Source organism: Pezoporus wallicus, unplaced genomic scaffold (assembly GCF_028554395.1).
Source record: "Pezoporus wallicus isolate ANWC-B61680 ecotype Strahan unplaced genomic scaffold, APGP_CSIRO_Pwel_v1 contig_2025, whole genome shotgun sequence".
NCBI classification, from domain to species: domain Eukaryota; kingdom Metazoa; phylum Chordata; class Aves; order Psittaciformes; family Psittacidae; genus Pezoporus; species Pezoporus wallicus.
The window spans coordinates 152397-173226 of NW_026640253.1; the positions used below are offsets into that span (position 1 = coordinate 152397).

The following is a 20830-nucleotide window of genomic DNA, read 5'->3' on the forward strand; positions in this document are numbered from 1 at the left end:
TCTGGGTTATTTTTTCAATGTAGAAAAATTGTGGTGAGATTGCTTGCAATAACACCACATTTAGAGGAGAGCTCAGTTCCCTTGATATCTGCATTTCATTTACTTTGTGATTCTCTCCAGCTTCACTGAATATTCCAGAAAAGATTCCAAATGGATTAAAAATGATGGACTGTTTTGGCACAAAGAAAGAGATGTGAAGCTCAGATTCTGTTGAAAATCTTAAAACTGCACCTATACATTCACAAAAGGACCTTGGAAATAGTTGTTTAAGTAGAATTTGATGTTGTGTTGCAAAATAATACTTGCTGTCACGACTTTTATTGTAAGCCTATGAGATGCTGGATAATGATATGGGCTTTGGTAGAAAGTTTGCCTGCAATGATTGTTTAATAAAACCATTCATTTCGTTATGATCACAGTATTAGAAATTAGCACATTCAGATAGGTAATGGTGACATTTATATGCTATAATGAACATTTTTCTTTTTGCTGTAAAATAGCATAGGAAGAACAGACAAATAACAAGTTTTTGGCATGCTACAAGCTACAGTTCTTGACCTGAAAACATCAGAATAACCTGATGGTTTTGAAACTGTGTTTCTGTGTCTTCCTGTCTTTATTTTCTCCTGTCAAAGTGGTGTCTGTGTCCTTAAACAAAGAGCAAACTAGGTGTAGTCCCCAAAACAACCCCAAATAGGTTGTAAGGTATTTGTCTTAGTGCCTCTCATTTAACTTAGGGAAGAAACTGTAAGGAGCTGATTGCTGAGGAACTGTTTTTTTTTTAAATAATTGTTTTCTCAAAAATAATTTTGAGAAAAATGGTGAAGAAATTCCCTGGGTTAAAACTGTGCATCTGCTGAAGACACCATTCCTCTAGTTCGTATTTGGATGTGGATAGAGATGTCTGTAATGTTAATGAGGATTTTGGCCTTGTGGGATTTGCACTGCACAGGCATAGGCTCAAAAGCATGTATACATTGACAGGGCTGATGTGATTTACAATTACTTTATCAGTCAGATAGTCTTAATTTTAGTCTTAATTTTTATAAAATAATGAAGACATGGCTTGATTAATTTTAAAAATGATGAAAGGATAAACAAAAATGTAGCTCAGTTTTGTAATTTTGTTCGCAAAAAATGGAAAATTTTGACAGATTGCTAAGTAGAGGGATATGAAAGTGGCAAAACTTGATTTCCTGGAATGAAAGATGCTAGTGCTTTCTGAACCACAAGGAAGGAAGGGAACTGCCTGAAGAAGGATACAAGAACTAACTGGAAAATCTTCAGGTAATGGAGAAGAGCCAGCTGACCTTGCTGACTTGTAAAGATTTTTATCTCACTTGTCCTGGCTATGTTCTTGTCATTCTGCTAAAATCTAATCCCACTGGGTGTTCTTACTGGCATCTCAGCAATTTTGTGTTGTAGAGTCATCTGATGATGAAGTTTTTTTCTTGTTGGTGGACATGGATATTTCTCTGTCTTGACATCTCAATCCATCCATCCTCAATTTGAGGCAAACAGTACACATCTAAGTTTTTCAGTATGACCACACTTGCCTTTGTGGGCAAGGCTTGGGATTAGTTTCAGGCAGTGAGGGCAGAGATCATAACCCTGGAAGCTATAGAGAGCTATAAAATCTTTCTCTTGAAAGCTTACTGCATCCTGCCAATACCATAATGTTTTCTCTCTTCCTCCATGCTTGCAAAAGTCCATCTAAATGGTACATTAGCTCTTGGTCTGGTGTGTCTTGAGGAGAAATGTTTTCTTCCAGACCTTAGTAAACAGGCTTCGGTTTAATTTCCGTTGTTAATTTACTTCCTGTAGTGGAAAGTAAAACTATGTGCAAAGTAAAAAAATCACACTACAATAGATCACTAGATTGATGAATAATAGAAGATGTCTTGTGAGCTGTAGGCCATTGAGCCTCTCACTTTCTAACAGCTAGGAACAGATTTAAAGCGCTGCTCTTGGTGAGGTTGTACTGGTTTGCTGCTAATGTGTTGCATTAAACTGCACTTAATTGCCACTGTGTGTGACTAGGTTAGCACGCTGCTTTCTTATCAATCAGGTGTCAAATCGGGAGGAACGCAGAGTTCTTAGTGAAGGATCATTGGAAGCAGGACAGCTTTGCTAATTAGTTTCCTTTGATTTGATTTTATTTTTTCACATCAGTAGAATTCTGCATATAAATGTAGTTGGGCAGAGGGTGTCAAACTGTACAAATTATTGTTGTGATACATTAATCAAGGGCATAGAAAAACAGTTCTGGGAGAGAAGTTTCCTGTCTTACATAAGCTTTGATCTGCAGTCTCTCAGTCACCTTGTCTCCTTCCATTAGGACTTCTGATTCCAGAAGGAAATGAAGTTGGCCATGTTATGGCCTTGGCAATTTTCCTTACAGTGAAATTTGCCAAAAGACCTGAGATGCCATAGCTATACTCCTGGATAAAAGTACTTACTTACACACCGTCTTAATGGTTTCCTTCTCTTGCTGTCTCCCACGTACCCTTTGCAGAGCTGTACTTTCGTGCACTTAAAAAGTTAGAAATGTTAGTGACTAGAATCTGGATGAAACTTAAACGTCATCTCTTCATTCATCCTTAGAAAGCTATTTTATATGTCATGCTTTTATCTCTGGGAAGTGATGGAAGCCTCTGTGTCCTTGAATGTTTTTGGAAATAATTGCACTGTAGGATATTAACATGCGCTCACAGGGCAGTGAACCAAAGCTAAATGGCATTGAGGTCCTTCTGTTGTTCTAGCTAAGCACCCTGATTTTCAGATGCTTGTGAATTTTCATTCTGCAATTCCTGTTGTGAGTCCAGCTCCCCGTGCCTCTTCCTTACAACCCCTTGTAACTGTCTCTTCTCCTCTGCTGCAGCACTAGGCTGACTTTGCCTGCAGTCCTGACTTGATGTTTTTCCTGATGGGTTGCACAGCAGGTCCTTGGTCTGAGCTCTGGGTGTACAGAAGGAAAAGAAAGAATAGCCTTGTGGTCAAGGTATTAGCCTGAAACTTGGATTTTATACCCTTTGTCAGACTGTTTTGTTACAGTTCTCAGAAGTCCCTTAGGGAATGGTTGACGAAAGGTATTTTGTCTCCTAGTTACTTTTTGAAATCAATGTGAGACTGTATGTTTAAATGTCTGTATGAGCTTTATCCTGTATATGTTTGTTTATTGTCTACAAATTAGAGGCCAGTGCTTTCTTACCTCATAGGACTGTGGGGGAGCAAAAGGAGGGATAGCTATTTTTCAGGAAGATCTCTATACCAGGTATAAGAGAGAGGCCCTCTGTATTTAACCTCACCTCTCCTCTGAACCTTCTTCCATGATAACATCTCCTTGAATAGATAATCTCCTCCTCCTAATATGCATGTTTATGTACACACACATTTTCTTGTATGTATACATGCATGCGTGGAATGTATATATAGGGCATAGGAATGTATATGTAATAAATATTAAATATTATTTATGTACTTCATCTAGTATTTTTAATATATAAAATTATTTTAATCTTAAATACTTTGTGTAACCCACTGCTTTTACATTCAGTTAATGTTTGTTAAGGCTGGGCCATAAGCATATCTGCAGATTGCAGAAAGAAGTTGGTGTTTTGCCCAGAGTTAGTGGTTGCTGTGCTAATGTCTTTCCTCACCATCCATGCAGCTTATGTTCGGACTGTTTCTGATTAATAAAATGTTGGTCCCTTGGCTGCTTCCTACCACATGTGTTAAAGCTGGATGGATGGATCTGAACTGCAGCCATTGCTAGATAGAAAACAGCTTTCAAACATGCAATTTAAAGAAAGAAACAAACAATTTATATATGGTTGAAAGGGCACAGATAATAAGGTAACTAAGTTCTGAGTAAAATGGTCCCTAAGCATTCTTTTCCTGCCTCACAGAAAAAGTGCTTTGAGATCAGTTTATGTAGAGATCACAATATCCTTGCACAACCCTGCTCAAATTTTCCTCTAGATAGAGAAGAAGCTTTAATATGAATTGTTTCTCTATATGGAGTCATGGTTTTTAGGCTCACGTAGTGCTTCACTCACTAGCAGTCATTCTGATTTGTTTCTTTAAGATCAGTGATTTTTTTTTTCCCTGTTATTAAACCAGAATGTAAAAATATTGCCCAATTAGAAAGCATTATGGTGTGTTTATAAGTACCCTTGAATGTACTTTTATCCGCTGGGAGCATGCAGATGTCTGCTGTAATTTAATTTCTCTGCAGCACGTTGGGGGTGGGGACAGAAGAGAAGTAGCCAGAAAATTATGGTTGCTGCAGTAAATACCGGGCTTCTCCCAGTGACCTGCACTGACTGCAGAGCATAGTAAGTCTAATGTAAGCATAAAACATCTGTTCAGCAATGTTCTTCTCTGGCTGGTCAATTTGTACATTTGTGCTGGTCAATTTGTACAAATGCATAAATTTGTAAAATTTATGCATTTTTGGCTGATTTTCATGGGGGGCTGTGAAGAAAAGGGGTGTTACTTTTTAAAGCTTATTGTAAAAAAGATGTTATGAAATACCTGCAAGGCAGCACTGCTCATTAAGCATTGGCAACCTTGCTTTACCTCTGTGGACTGGTCCCTTCTGAGCTCCAGCATCATAGGTGCACAGGCCAGGAATCCTGTGGGTCGATTGTGTAGCAGGCAGCCTGGGTGGTGAATAAGGCTGCTGTTTCAGAAAGCTAACTTGAGAGTCCCCTAAGACCAAATTCAGTCTGTGTTGTCAGGTGATGGGTGACACTGCTATAATGCAGAGCTGGTGAACCTTGTGCTCTCAATCTAGCAATTCCTTCTATGGAGCGCAGTGCTGTTGCTGGTACATGTCGTGTGCTCTCCTTGACCTGGGCCATCAAAGGTGAATCCAGGGCACTGCCTTCAACAGCTTGTGATTTTGCTTGATTTCAGTAATTGTTAGCAGAGCTGTCACTTCCACTGAAGTGGATTTTACTTGAATGAAAGAGGTGCAGCAGCACTGGTCATTTGTGCTTTGCTGGAGGTTTTACCCCATTAGGCTACAGAGCTGCAGTGAGTGCAGCTGAACAATGTGACTGTCATGGAGGCAACTCCCCAGAACTGGGACGTCTGTATAATACAGCAGTTCCTGGGCTGGTTGTATCCAGCCTGGTTTGGCTGACTCCCTTACAACCTGGTAAGCTGGCTAACGGGTGTCTCTGAATGGTGGGCAGAGTAACAGCTACATGGACGGAGTATAAAGCTGTTCGAGGTCACCAGCATTCTTTTCTCTGGTTTGCTGGCTCTGTAGCTGCTGTTGTTAGATACAGGAATAAAATGCTTCTTTGTCAGGGGATGTTTCACATATTGAACAACACCTAGTTTGGGTGTGTTAATTTTTTTTTTTTTTTTAACGTATTTCTGAAGGGGTTCCTGGCATGTAGGTATGAGCCACCAGCCTGAGCCATTCTTCAGTTCTTTTGTACCGATGCTTTTGAGTCTATGCCTGTTTTAGTATATTTCCTAGGGAAGTGGTCAAGAGAGGATTATTCACACCTTGGATAAAATTTACTATTTTATTAGCAGTAGCTTCAGTATCTCCAATTTTCAGCATTTGATGAAGATGCAGAGTTTGCTTCTTTTTTTTTATTTTATTTTTCTAGAAAGCCTTTGCTTGTGTTTCCATGTGTGGATCTTGTTTCCATGGCATCAATCTTCAAGCTTGAGAAGCATAGGTGGGAGCATTAGCCAGTGAATAGGTGTTAGGAACCTATTCTGTTGTGCTGTGCTGTTCTGCTGTGCTCCTCTGTAGGGCTCTGGCTTGTGGCAAGGATAATGATGTGGCATATGATGATTATTTATGCATTTTAACAGTCAGAGCTTAAAGCTTTGCCTCTCTGCAGTGTTGTGGAATAGAAGACTTGATGCAGTCCTGGTAGTGCTCTTGCAAAGGCATTGCTTTTCCTGCTGCTTTGTCTTGATTTTTCTCAAGATGAGGCCATGCTGGAGTGTGCTGTGACTTGAATTATTTTTCTTGCCTTGTTTTCCCAAGTGCTTTCATGTCTTGGCTAAGCAGCTCTATCCTAAAGAGTCTGCTTTGTCTTCTTTGCCGTTGTTGCTTTGGGATGGTACTGATCAAATGTTTTCATCTCAGAGTTGTGGTATGGGTACATCATGGGCAGCAATGGTTGCAGTGTTTATCTGTAACAGAATTGATCAAGCTAGTCTGTGTGTCAGTCTTGGGTATTTTGTTTTCTAGTAAATGCTCAACCACAGTGAGCTGAGTACAAGGACTGTTGCTAGGTTCTATGGTTTTATGTTACACAGACATTGAGTTGATCGTAGCTGTTTCTCTGGCCATAAAAACTATAAAGTTATACACTCACAAAACTACATAAAATTTTGATGGTATAGACTTTTTTTTTAATATAATTGAGCATATGCTTTATATTTTATCATTGCAAATGTGCTTTTAAGAAGTAGAAGAATGTGCTTATTAATTTTCTCCAGTATATGTAATGGGTAATCAGGTGCAAGATAGTGAACCAGATACCGGATCTGAGGGGATTGCTTGTTTTAATTTAAAACTTGAGGGCACTCAGCAGAATAACTTTGTGTTAGATGTCTGTGTTATGTCAGTTATGCCAGCAGTGACATTGCAAAAGAATTCAGTTGTAGAGACAAGTCCTTGCAGTAGGTTCTTGTTACCTACTGCATGTTGCCATCGTTTGTGAAGAGCTTAGGAAGGCTTTGTGAATGCTGCTGTGTGATATATGCTAAAGTAACTTTGATATTTTTTCCCCTGCAGCTTATGAAAATGAAACCAGCTTGCTGCTAATAGAAGAGCTGAGTTCTATGGTATTTTGCTCCATTCTAGATGAATGACCATAGGGATCATATCGTTTCAGGTTTATCACGCTGAGTCTGTATGCTTGTGCAGTTCTTCAGGGATCATCTGGAAAAACAGCATAGATAAGAGAAGTTGAGATCTTCATCACCCTTTCAGTTCCCAGCTGTCTCTGCGTGGCTCTGATGTTGCAAAGGCTTAATCTGTGTTTGCTCTGTGCCTATAAATAGTCTTGTTGGATCCAGTGGATGTTGTCAAGGGTGTGACGTTTTTTGCGGAACTGTGCCCAGTCTTGCTCCTAAGGATTGAAATGTCAGTGGTGACTGCATTTTGAAAAGAAAATGCCTTTTTATTAACAAAACAAAGATACCTCCCTCCCCCATGAAGCCCCTTAGTAAGACTGCAAATGAAATTTCATTTAAAAGTGAGAGCTCTTCAACCTTGATTCTGCATCCTACAAATTGTAGTTGTTTGTTTCAGGTTAATTTTTAATTTCCTGACATAATTGTGGTTGTCTTCCTACTGTTAAGCAGGTTCTCTTTAATTCATTCATATTTCCTTTTCAGATCGCATGTGGCTCAGAGCATAATCTGGCAGTAGTTGGTAAGTAGCTTAATTTTATATCAACTCCTCACCTTTTTTCATGTTTAAGTAGTGCAAGATGAAAGGAAAATATGCACATCAAACATACCGAGTGATTAAGGGCATTGTGTGCAGCAGAAAAGAGGAAAGTAACATATAAATGTGGAGGAAAGAAGAGAAACCAGTATCGTAAGTGGATATGATGAAAAGTGCCCTTATTGACCAGTCCCTGTAAGAAGAGAAGGGTCCATACATCAAACGGCAAAATACAGTCGCAAAATGCTGCAGTATGTTTTAGAATGGAGCCATTGCAACAATTCAAGCTGCAGACTTAGAGTGGCATCAAGCTGGTAAAAAGTATCTTTGTTTAACATGAAAATTGTCAGTGAAATAAATCCTGGGTCTTCTGCTGTTCAAAGCTTGGAAAATCTTCAAAACGTCAGTCACTGGTAGTCGGGTTCTTTAGTGGGTCGCAGTATAATGCAGCTGTTGTAATAATTATGAAAGTACTAGGAAGCTCATGTCAGTGGAAAAATTGAACTTTGTGTGCCAATTCCAGGAACAATCAGATTGTTGCTTTCATGTGATGAGTTGATAATTGAAGTTTGATACATTTAAGTAAGTGTATTATAAATGCATGTTTAAGAACATTTTAAAATGTAGATTTTTCAGGTGCTTTATAAAGGAAGTCAGAATAATTATCCTCATTAATAGACAGGGTGAGAGAGATGAAGAAAGGAATTCTGTACTCATCAGAACTGGAAATGAAACGGTCTTCTAAGTTTCAGTATAGCACTCCATCCACACAGACATTTTTGATTGCTGCGGCTGATGTGTTGAGATGTTAAGTAAAGAATTTTCTTTATTTTCTTAAGTGTAGTATGACAGGTGTGGAAAAAACCAGCTATTTGGTATCCAACCTGCATTCCGTGTCCTAATTTTTATGGTATTTATTTAAACTTGTTGTCTTGATGAGTTTCAGTAAGAAACCACAGAAGTAGTGTTCTGTCTATGTAGTAAATTTTCATATATACTGTAGTATATTTTCCAATTATCCTTCTGTAGTTAAAACCTGCAGAGAACTTGTGAAGCTCTACTTAGTTTATACCTGGTTTTAAGAAAAGATTTTTCCTTTAGCTTCTCCCTACTCACTCAGTGTCACATGCCTGTATTAATTGTCAGCCTGGTGCTTCTGAACGTCAGCTGAAGAGCAATCTTGTTTCTTGCTGAATTGATGGACTGAAAGTGTACCGCTAGCAGATTCCTCCAGTGTACATGAAGGCAAAACATTGAGTTTGAACAACCTTCTCTCTCTTTATGTCCTTTTAACCTTTCTGCCTCCTACGCAGAAAACTCTGAAAAAAAAATGGGTAGGGGAAGGAAATTCTAGAAGTTACAATAAACTAAGAACTTAGCATATGTAAAGAACATCATATGCCTAAGCTGTGTGCTACACTTACTGACTTCAATGCGAAAATTACCAATGCTGGAAGCCAGTCAGTTTTATTTTAAGGGACAACAAGGACGTGATGTTACTATTTTTTTTGAAGTAAGCAACTATGATACATTTCAGTCCAGAAATTAATTTTTACATGTGCTTTTAAGAGGTTGACTTTTTAGAATATTCTGTGGCAGGATTTCTCTCATCACTTGTCATTCTTAGTTCAAAGCTGTCAACTGTTATATTCCTTAAAGATATCACACAGACTTCCATAAATATGTATACTTGATTGTACAATTTTCTAATAACTTATCATTCACACAGAGTTTATTTAGGACAACTATCTCATCAGTTTCATATTTAATTAGTAAATGCTTGAATGATAGTCTTTAAGACTGAAATAAGTCAAATTCAATATGCAAGGTAAAAAAGCTTTTAGCAGCATAATGTTCATGTCACTATTTCTGATTGTATATACAAATATATTTGTACTTTTTTTGCTGCATCTTTTAAATAGAAACATTTTTGAGAGAGAGATATTGGATAGATTTATGACTCATTTCACAAATGCTGAAGTTTTGTTCCGGTCATCTTGCTGATACAAACTGATTTGTAGGGCTAGCAAGCAGTTAGTTTTTTTCATGTTACTTTATATAGTCTGCATCCATTTGTATTTTTTTAATTACTTGAATTCTCTTTTCTTGCCTTCTGCTTAAGTCAGTGCAAAGTTTGGCTATTTCTTCATTGTGATGGCACTGACTCCTTTTTTTTGGAGGGTAAATCGGAAGAAGTTCAGTTTTCATTTGGTTATGTGGTGAATTTGATATAAAGGAAAAGGAGTTGAGGGATGTCTCCAAACATATCTGTTTCTAAACTTGATGAGTTAAACATAATAATTAGTACATGAAACAGTGTAAACATCTTCACTTCTAGCTCTTGGTGAAAACACATTTTTGTTTTGGTTTGGGGTTGTCCTGTTGGTCTAATTCTAAAATTTGCAAGTATTGTAATACTTCTTGTGTTTGTATCACTTCTCACTTGAAAATGAAATCCCTGCCTAATAAGAATAAACCTCACACTTTTCATCTCAATCAAGGATTAATTATCATGGGAGCCAGCATATTTTTGACTAAAAAATGAATAGTTATTTAATAAATGTTGTATAACATCTCATATCTGAAAAATATCTTCCAACACTGTAACCTTGTATGAACTTACTGGGCAAAACAAAGACTGGCTTTTCAGCCTGAGTGTATGATAGCTGCACTGTGGAGCTCTGAACTTCATGATATTAAGACAGAATCTTTGAATGACTGAAATGCATAAGGGAACTAAATCATTGTGATGAAGTTGAGCTTTTCCAGGTTTGGGAGTCTGTAGTCTTTGCAACACTGAAAAAATAAGGAGATTTGATTCTTACCCTGAAAAGCATGTGACTAAAAATGGCATTTATGGGGAAGACTCTTACTGCTCACCACTAAGACTTTGATCCTCCTTTTTTAAAAAAGAGAATAAATATCTTTTAAGAGAACGCTTAGCATGCCGTATGTAGCTCATGCAATGCTGCAACTTAAATAAGGAACATTAACTATGCAGAAATAGAGTAGATATAAAATGTATGCCTGTCTTGACTGTAACCACAAGGCACAGGACAGAATGCCTTGAAGGGCCTCCGCATGCAAATGTCTTATTTTAATGAAGTACAGAAATTTTATTCAAGCCTTCTTGAAGTAGTAGAAAACAAAAAAAAAAAGAAAGAAATAATTTGAATCATTGTCAAAACCTTGGTAAAGCGTAATGTCCCTCTTTGATCTTGCTTTTAAGTCATTTTCTCAATCTGAATGAACCAATAAAAATCTAAGAGAAAGATACTGGAGAAAGTATGGGGAGAAATGCTTGTTTTAAAAGCAGCTCTAAAACCTGATTAGCTTCAGTTAAGTGTAGCTTTAAAGCAGCCTTCAAAGTGGTATTTGAGTCCCCTTGACTGTACATTTATAAAAACTTACTTCTTACCTGGTCTGTACATGCCTACAGTAGTGCAGTGGCTGATACCAAATCTAGCTAGTGATTTTTCTGCTAATACAATGGGTAACTTGGACACTTTAAATATTTGTGTGCATTTGGAAGAGAAAGACATGGACCTTTCAAGTAAACAGTTTTTCAGGTATGGTGTCTTAAAGGGGAAAAGTGTTTAGACACACAGCTACTTCAAATGGTGCAAATGGCATTTCCTTACACTTTCATAATCAGCATGGTGAATTCTGACTTGTGGTCAGGACTATGTTATTGTGTTCCATGGAGGATTTAAAGCTAGTCCACAAATCCCTGCTGTGTAGTCACACACGCTGCAGAAGCAGTTATTGCAGGTGACAATGGTACAGCAGTATTCACAAGAAGAATCTGGGCTTTGTGATTACTGTTGTTGTGCAGTTACTCCCTTGATACTTGTCTCTGTCTCCTTTAGACTTTTTTCTTTTCAGGTTAGCTACTTAGCACTGCTTTTTCCCCATGAGTAATGGTAGTGGAGGGGCACTGCGTGACTAATTTTATAACAACAAAAAAAACCAAACAACCCACAATGCTGAAGTTGGCTGTGCGACCATAAGCATGTTTTGCACATGGAAGCAGAAATGACATGTGAGGAGACAAGCCCCTGTCTGATCACACTGATCCCCATTTCAGTGTGTTCAATACGACAGTGTTCTAATATAACATTTTAAAAATCACTTCTCAACTTTCTGCTAAGTAATAGGCCCATCCAGAACAGGGTTAGTTTTGTCTTCCGCTGCCTTTTATGTTTGTCTCATTTTAGAACATGTGATCTCTTTCATGCTTCTGTCTTCTCTGTGGCTTATGTGCAACCACTGCTGTAAATATCATGACATGGGCAGTCACATCTCTCTGAAGCTGCAGTTCATCCAGTTGGAGAGTAAACAGTAATACTAAATTTAATGGTAGAGTAGTCTTTGTACAAGACATCAGGATAAAATATTCCTCCACTGAAATGGCAGGTCCTACTTCAAGTGCTCTGAACTGAAGTGTGCAGTAGCATTAGAGGGACAGTAAAAGAATTATTTTTCCATGATCTGTTAAAATTTGCTCTTTATGTTCTTATGCTGGAACAACATAGCAGTTATGAGCTGGAAAATAAATGTGATTAAAATGATCCCAAACTTAGGAAGTTGATGATACAGATCCTAAAATAATGGTGATGTTTTTGCCATCCCAGACACTTTGGTTCCACATTTTTTAATAAAGGTTCTTAGATGGGAGCCACTACCTCTTAATGAACAAGGTCATGTTCTTTTAGTGAAGTCCCGTGATTGCAACTAGCTTATTATATAAAACATCATTGAGGAAGTACTGTAACAGGTTATGAAAGGCATATTCCTACGGCAGAGTGAGCACCGATGGCAAGAGGAGACTGTGCAGGCTGATGGATGGAGCTCTGTGTTATGCTGACAGTATTATTTAGATGTTCACAGCAGCCCTACGAAGGGGCGGATGTAGTCATGTGTCTGACATTCAGTGCTGGGGGACTCAGCAGTCTGTCATAAAGAGAAAAATCATAAATTTTCTCTCTGCCTTTTGATATTGCTGTAGTATTTGGAGGAGTCTTCAGCATGTGCAGTGGAGGGCACTGGTGTTCAGCAAGGGGCCTCAGTCTACTGCTCTGCTGCTTTATTTATTATGCATGAAAACTCCCAGTGCAGCCAGGGTCTCCATTGTAAAGGTTTCCTGGCAGACCAGCATGGAGTCATGTTGCAGCATGCTGGCTCTTTGCATTGCAGCACTGATCACATTTTCTGCTTATTAAAGGGCACCTGGCAGGACTTCGAGTAACCATCACTGTTGTCATTTTCATGGGGGTTATGTGTCAGCATTTTAAATTTGTTCCCTGGCACAGCCATTTTGTATGTCATGTAGCTCTTAGTGTGGCTTTGACTGTTAAAACAGCTCTTTAAAATATAAATCACTTCAGTTGTATTTGTTGTAAAGAAAAAAAAAAGGCAGCCGTGCTCCTATCATTAAGTGAGCACCTGTCTTAGGGCTTTCTACAGAGCTAGTTACAGATCTGATGTCAAGCTTTCTTATCATGTTTAGGTACAATGAGCCCTAACAGTGCTGTTCACTTGTCTTTTTGCTTTGTTTTTTTTTTTTTTCTGTAGAGTGTTTCATCCTTCAGGCAAACTAATTGTTCCTCTGGTAAGACAGAAGCTGAAAGTGAATTTGAAATGTCTGATTTTTTTGTAATTTTCAGCAGATTACCCTCACAAAATTGGAAACTCTGATCTCTTTGAGATTCTATTCCAAGGGCTAATGGAAAGCCAAGCTGCCAACTATTTTATGAATTTGTGGGTGTAAGGTGATGAGAAATGAGGAAATGTTAATTTCAACATTTGGAAAAGGCTTCTAATGGGGCTAAAAAAAGTTTTGTCACAACCAAGTTGTGTAAAGTCAGTGGTCACTGGTTATAGGAAAGGGTGAATATTTTCCTGTGAAAAGCTAGTTAGATCCACAATAAAAATAGGATCACATTGACTCCCCTAGAAAGAAATTCCAGAGTTTAGGATAAGGTCTTGCTGTACTGCATCTTCTATGACTGAAATGAAGTCTATATTTTGCAGCTACCTCCCCTTCCAGGCTTTATCACTGTTTTGGGTGATTTGACTCTGCAGAATGCTTCATTCATCTTCCTGTTTTCTCTGTGTGGCTTGTCAATTTAGACTGTGAAATCTTTGGAATAAAATCTGCCTCTTAGTGTATTTTAGCACTGCCTACCATAATGGGGCCTTATTATTATTACTTTTTCTTTTTTTGGTGCTGCATTACAAGTAACAGGAGTTGCAGTCATTTTCCTTCCCCTCGGAGAGGCAATTTTAAGATCTAATTAATCTTGGGGGATGTGTGTCTATCTTAATTTATATCATTTAGCATATAAACAGGTAATAATGTAGTGCTTGTCATTTTGTTTACAGTGTGGTTTCCTGTCGTTACCAGATAGAGAGCTGCTTGGGCTCTGAACATAAAAGCTGTTATTTTTCTGTAGAAAAAGCTCACAATTCTTGTAAAATTTTTAATTGAACTTTACATATCACTGTGGTGTCAGCTTATGGTTTGTCTGGAGTTGAGCTCTTGTGCACTAACTGTCATTGTGTTTCCTGCGAGACACCGTATCACATCTACAGGCATAATTCTGCTGCGTCAAAAACCCTACAACAGATGGGTAAGAGGCAAGCATGCGGTATTAACCTTTGGTGACAGCTAAAACTATCTAGCTGGAACTATGAGTGGCAGTTAGAGAAGATAATTGTCATAGGAAGCTAACAACCAACCAGAAAATGCTACCAAGCAAGAATTTCACTTGAAGCAGAATGAGTAGAGAGCTCTTGCTTGCAGATATGGGTGAAATGGAAAAGTCATTCCACCTATTTTTGGAGGATTGGGGAGGATGGGAAGACTTGGGAGTAGGAGCTGCAGTACAGATGCATGCAGTCCTTGGTCAGAGGGTTCACTGGATGGATACTAAGTATTTAGAAAACAAATTAGGTTTTATTATATTTGTTTACTCGGAGGCTATAAGTGAAGCAATTACTTTAAAGTGGGAGAAAAATATATCCAACGTATCTGAGGCATATTTATCTTAATTTGCAAGGGAGCAAACAGGAGTAACAACAATAGTCACCCTTGCTCACCAAAGAGAGATTAAGCATTTGTTGGCTATAAAATAAGAGAAACGACAAATGTCCGTGGCTTCAGGGAGTCATTTAGAGCGCATAGGAGAGGTGCTCACTGGAGGAAAAGCACAAGGCTAGCAAAGCAGCTGAAAGCACTTGGAAGAGCAACAAATTAAGGCTTCAGTACTGCCCTACTGACCAATGCCCAAGTAAGCTGTGCTGATAATTGTGGGCTCTGTACGCATAACAACCTCAACACTTAAACTTTTAAGAGTATCACTGAGTAGAAATTTTGCGGCTTAAGGGCTGGCAGGAGGGAAAGGTGGTTTATATTTAGAAAGCTGGTGGGAGGAGTGCCCTTACCCTGCTGTGGGATTTGTGGCTCTCCAGGGGTGAACATCTTGGGTTGACACCCGTATGTTTGTGTGTACTCACCATCCACCTCCTTTATGGTACATTAAGAAACTTTTCTGTCAGCGCACAAATGCATGTGTTAATTACACACAGTAAGTGAATAATCTCTGAAGCTTTTTTTGTCTGATATTTTGTGTGTGTCTCTCTCTTACCCTCTAATGGAAGAATTACCTTGAGAAAATAATATATGACGAATTGATTCTGGCTCAAACATTTCTTGTATATATTATAGCAGTGGTTTGCTAAATTAAATGTTTTCTAGGAAGGCCAGCGTGTGATGCCAGGAATTCATAGAATCATGGAATGGTTCAGGTTGGAAAGGACCTTAAGACCAACTAGTTCCATCACCCTGCCATGGGCAGGGATGCCTCACACCAAACCAAGTCGCCCAAGGCTCTGTCCAGCCTGGCCTTGAACATGCTTAGCCCTCTTCTCTCTCCTTTGTGCAAATTTAGCAAGTAGCGTCTTACACCATCTGAAATATTGTAGGTAGCTTTCTGCTTAATAAAAACATTTGAATCAGGGATTTTTTGTTTAAGCTTTTGAGATTGGCTTGACCCTGAATTTTTCACAAATACACATTTCAAAGTCATCTTTGCTGCCCAGTTTTTTAATTTGGTAGTGCATTTTGGTCACATTCTTCAACTGCTCTCTTTTACTTATGAAGGTCAGAAAAATCTCTTAGAAGCTGAAGCTGAAGTCAGAGATGCTGGCAGTGACATAGGTCTGAGAGGTGACGCTCTAAGGATATATGTGAAATGTTGCAAAGCTAGTGATGCAACAGGGACATTTCTGGGACAATACATGTATCCCTCTCATGGCTGTAATTGTGCAGGACTAACGTATGCACCAAAGCAAAAAGTTTGTACACGAGTGTGGATAGGGAATTATTCCTCTAGCGTCCCATAAGGGCAGATCCTCTTTTTCCGCTTCAGGAATTAGGATTTTGAACTTAAAGGTAATGGAGAAAATGTGCTGGTATTAGCTGGCAGGCAATATTGTTTTACTTACTGCTAATAAAGAAGCCATTCAGGCTTGCAAGACTGGAGCAAGCTTTCAAGGTAAAAATGAAGTCTTTTATTAAAACCCATTGGCTTTAGAGAGGTGAGTCTTAAAAAAAATTAGGGCAAAAAAAGTCAAACCAGGGCTGAAAAGAAAAGTTGGTATATTTGTAACAATCAACCTTTACCCCTCCTTACTTTTTGAACTTATTTCACTCAAATGCTTCTTTATGGAAGGGAGGTAACAAAGTAATTAAAAATAAAAAGTGCTTTGAAGGCTCGTTTCACCTTTGTGCTATTTCCTGTGCTTCTTGCAGAGTCTCTGAGAAGCAACTGGGCTAAACTGGGACTTTTATTATTTCTGAGAAATGGCTTCCCATAATTTTATTTTTAAATTGCTGGGCTTATTTCAACAGTGAGAAAGTGAAAAGGACTGACAGCTGTACTGAGCAGGGCTTTAAGAGACATTTAACACAGCGCATTTAACATTTTTTGCAGAGCAGCGAGAAGAGTTGATATATTCACGCTAATCAAGTAAATCAAACAAGAATCAGGTCAAGCATGTTTTAGTTGTTTATGGCACAGTTTCAAACATAACTCTAGTTAGCAGCAAGCTGAATGAAGTGAGAGACAACTGCTACATATAAAGGTCTTGGTGCCCATCAGTCTTTGAGGAGTAGAATGCCTGTGTTGCCTATGTATTTGATCATGATAGCTGTAAACTTGCTAAAGATGGTAGCACATCTATCAGTGTTCTGGAAAACAAAGAAACCCAACTAACAACAGGCACAACACCCCCCTTTTCCAAAACTGTAGTGATTTTAAAAAACAGTATGATGAGTCCTTCCTGATAGATTTTTTCAGATGAAGTAGTGACATTTTCCCTAGCTTAATAAGTGTTCTGGCCTACCTACTCCTCCCCTCTATAAATCTAATGGAAAAATTACCTTGAGAAGATAATACATGACATATTGATTCTGGCTTAAACATCTGTTGTATATATTATGGCAGTGGTTTGCTAAATTAAATGCTTTCTAGGAAGGCCTGCATGTGATGCCAGGAATTCATGTTATAGGCTTAGCTCTCTTCACTCTCCCTTTCTGTAAATTTAGCATCTTATTATGTCCCTGCCTTGTATAGGAACATAGATTACTGTAAAGTGATTATCATGGGGAGCACTAGCCCAAGGCAATAGGTGGAAGAGGTGAAACTGCCAAATGAGCTGATAAAGAGGACATGAAATCTGATGTTTAAGGTTGCCCATATACATCGGTGACATTTGTTTTTGTTATGGGTTGTTCTGTGAGTTTGAGATTACACCCAGGGAGCCTAGCAGCCACATTTGCTCTTTTGTACACCTTCTTTTTAAATACTTTCGGCCAGCTTGTGTGATGCTGTACCACAGTGAAATCCCTGATGCTTATACCAGCTGTGAGAGTGACCTCCAAAGTTCTCTATGGCCCCTCCTTTGGCCTTTCCAGACCTGGGCTCCTCTGAGGAGCTTTGGAAAATGGAGCAGATTCTCAGGATTTCTGATCTTATGTGACCTGCAGAGCTAGTGACTTAAAAATCCGTAAGATGTTCACAAATCTTCTCTTACCTTGTAAAAGACAGTTGGGCTGTTCTGCATCCCCCAAAGTACCACTGCCAATGAGACGTTCTATAATGCAAGACACAATCCTTTTCTGATGAATGAAGGACATGGATGGCTAGAAGATTTCAGTTTCCATTTTTCTCAGTAGGAAAGAATTTCTGTCACTTGCGAACTTTAAATAGAAAGGACTCTGAACTTGATGAGCTTTTTTTTTTTTGAATTGTGAATGATGCTCAGAACAATAATTTAATAAAGCATGGGGAAATTCTTCTGTTAGGATCCATCATTAATCATCTCCCCCTTCTTTAGGCATTTTGCTATTAATTTTTAAAAATATTTAACACCTTGGTGACGAATCTGAGTTGCCAAGAGACTGAATGAGTAAGCAGATGCTTTGCTGTGAATGTCAAAGATACTAAACTGGAGGTTGTCTTCTCTATGCCTTTGATTTTCAGTGACACCAACATCTTGCTGATTTGAGACATCTCAGATAATGGGCAAGATGACAAGCCACGCAAATCCATATAATAGTTTAATTATGAGTAGGGAGTTCACTTGGCTTGAAAGGTACGTTTGCTTTGGCTTACAGACTTACTGTTTTTTCCCCTGAACTGTTTCTTCCTGCATGCTTCCTCTTGTGCTATTGTTCGTTGGCTTGTTTAGGTTTTTTTTTCAGTTTTGTACATTGGAAGGTCTTTTAAAATTGAATGAGATGAAAGGTGTATCTCTTAAAGCCCTGCAACATGTTGTACTTCTAAATGAACATGTAGGGAGCTTGGTGTGTGTACTGTGTCAATGGTGAAAGATGTGTGTATGCTGAAGGGGTAAGGACTGTTTTGCAGTGTAGCCTTGATAGCGGTTATGTTTGCCAACGTGTATCTTTCATGATACTGATTTAATAAATGCTTACTTGCAACTCCTGTAAAATAAATTGTTCCCTAGTTTTGCTAGGAATAATTCATAATTTGTTACTCTTCCCTGCTGATGTAATATAGTAGATCAAATCTGTGACCTTTACTTCAAGGGGAGTTCTGTAACTGAGCCTTGCAGATGGGATTATTTCAGAAATCACTGTTGCATATGAATTCATCATGTTAACATGTGCTTCACAACGAACATGAAGGGTGATGTGTTAGCTGTGACAAATTTGAAACGCTAACTGGTTCCTTATCATATGGGCTCAGTGCATGGATAGTTCTGGCCTTTTCCTAGAAGCGGGTGTTTGGTTAGGCAATGAAAGTAAGTGCTTTATGTTACTTTTGTACAGGGGAGGGGAAAAGTCTCAGTAGCCTCTGTGCTCTCCCGTGAGTTCCTGGACAACCCTCTCACCATTTGATTTGTGGTCATTGAACATGACTTTAGGCTGCTCTATTACAGGACTTCTTGGTAGGTAATGAAAGGATTCATACTGGAGGCAACTTCTAGACATGCTTATTTAACCTGAAATCTTCCTTTAGTCTTAGTAGTGCATTTCTGTTCCTCTATTACAGAAAAATGCCAGGCAGGAAGAAGGCAGCTGCAGGTCTCCTTGTGCCGGAATGGAGATGTAATCAGGATTGTTAGTCTATGCTGCCTTTATGGGTGCAGTCATGTTATACCTTAATGCTCATGTGAATTATTTCTGTAGGCCCAAAAGAGAAAAAATGTTGAAAGTACCAGGATTTGATATCTTTGCTGAGACTTCTTACCCTATTTAAATTTTTTTTTTTTTATTTTTTCCATGAGACTTGTTTTGCCACCTACTAATGAAAGGAGGCAGGAATCCAAATGTATTCTGCTTGCATTAAAGCCTTATGTTACCTGCCTTTTACAGCAGAAGCAGCATGATGGTTTGCTGTCACTCGGATTCCTTCGGTCTTGATAGTACAGTGTTGATCGAGTTAACTGCAGGGCAAGATTCTTCCTAGGTAGGTTCTGGACACCCTAAAATAAAAAAGCCTGAATGCTACTTGAATGCTACTGTATAGCCCTTGTAGATTTGTTGATAAAAAAAGCAGCCACTTTCATTTTTTTTTAAACACCATAGTAAAGAAATCTTGTTCTGTTGACAAGTTCAGCATAAGTCTTGTGCAATACTTCTCCCCCTGCTTGGATCCTCCTCCTTCTCCCATCTGCTACCTTCTCACTCTAAGGAAAGGGAACTCCATTCTGTCAAAGCACAGTGCCACTGAAAAATGGGGAAAGACTTTTAAGAGCAGCTTTTGGATGGGGCCATTCACTGAAATCAAAACAAATATGATCTCAGCTCATTGTAATTTTGCCCTGCATACCTAGCAAAAGGCTAAGGCTAGCATGTAGAAAGATGCAGTCCCTCCAGTGGAGTATATGCAGTTCAAAAAGGCAGAATCACTTACTAACGCCCATGATTGGTGCTCCATGGCAACATGTTCTTGCAAGGAAAATAGCATAAATACCGATTAAGCAAAGAGATTCCCCAGCAAGCAAATTAAATGCCAGAAATTGAACAAGAGTGTGGATATTGTTTTCTTCTCTCTAGGTAATTAGGGTAGCTACCATTAAAGTATCGTAATTGAAATGGATGCTTGATAAGTCTTTTGTCCTGCTTCAAATGCTGTGTACTTCTTTATAGTTACTAGCTTCCGTATGCTTTGTGAAGCTGTTGCTTTCTAACTTTGAGAATTGTTTCCCTCTGCAAAGATCTTTTGCTTGCTTCTGCCTGATGCTGACTTGCAAATTCAGTGCAAGCAGCTAAAGCCTAAGATGATAGGCTTGTATTATTACAGGGACTTTGTGTATTGTTGAAGTCCCTGGGGCTGGAGCTCAAACCTGCTAACTGTCTTGACTAGAGATGAATGTGCTGAATTTCACCTGATCCTTTGGAAGAATATGCCCACAGCTGGCAACCTCTGCCTGTAAGAGTTAAGGGTTAGAGAATTTCAGGACTGTTTATGATAGTTCGGCTTGAGATATCCAAGTATGAAAGTGCAGTCACCTACAAAATAATGATAATAAATGTGCTTATGCTTTCTTTGTGGCAAGAATTTCACTGGAGATACTCAGTTGGCTATATGGGGCAAGAGCAGCAGAAATCAACGAGACTGTCTGCTGGAGATGCTGAGCCTGCAGGCTCCACAGCTGAGAGCACCGAATGAAAAGTGTGGTGGGTCTGAGGGAGGTAAAACCACAAGGCCCTGCTTGAGTCATGAATGCCACACTCCCTGCTGCGGTGGGCACTCCATCTTATCCTCATCACACCTTTGTTGGAGTCCATGTGGCCATGAATTAGATGTTTTTTATTTCCTCTATTAACAGGGTATTCTAGATCCATACTCCTTGGCTGTCTGA

At 38.8% G+C, this 20830-nt stretch overlaps 1 protein-coding gene across 5 annotated transcripts in view; it reads left to right on the plus strand.

Annotated features, from left to right (window-relative positions):
- Positions 1-20830, plus strand: part of SERGEF (secretion regulating guanine nucleotide exchange factor) — a 162376-nt gene that overhangs the window by 81496 nt on the left and 60050 nt on the right. For 3 of the 5 annotated variants that reach the window (XM_057418151.1, XM_057418154.1, XM_057418152.1), the window contains one exon: positions 7381-7417. The exons of 1 other annotated variant lie outside the window; for it this stretch is intronic. In XM_057418151.1, the coding sequence (XP_057274134.1) occupies positions 7381-7417 (37 nt within the window). Of the gene's footprint in view, positions 1-2881; positions 3284-7380; positions 7418-20830 lie in introns of those variants that run through there. One more of the 5 variants, XM_057418156.1, reaches the window with a different exon arrangement.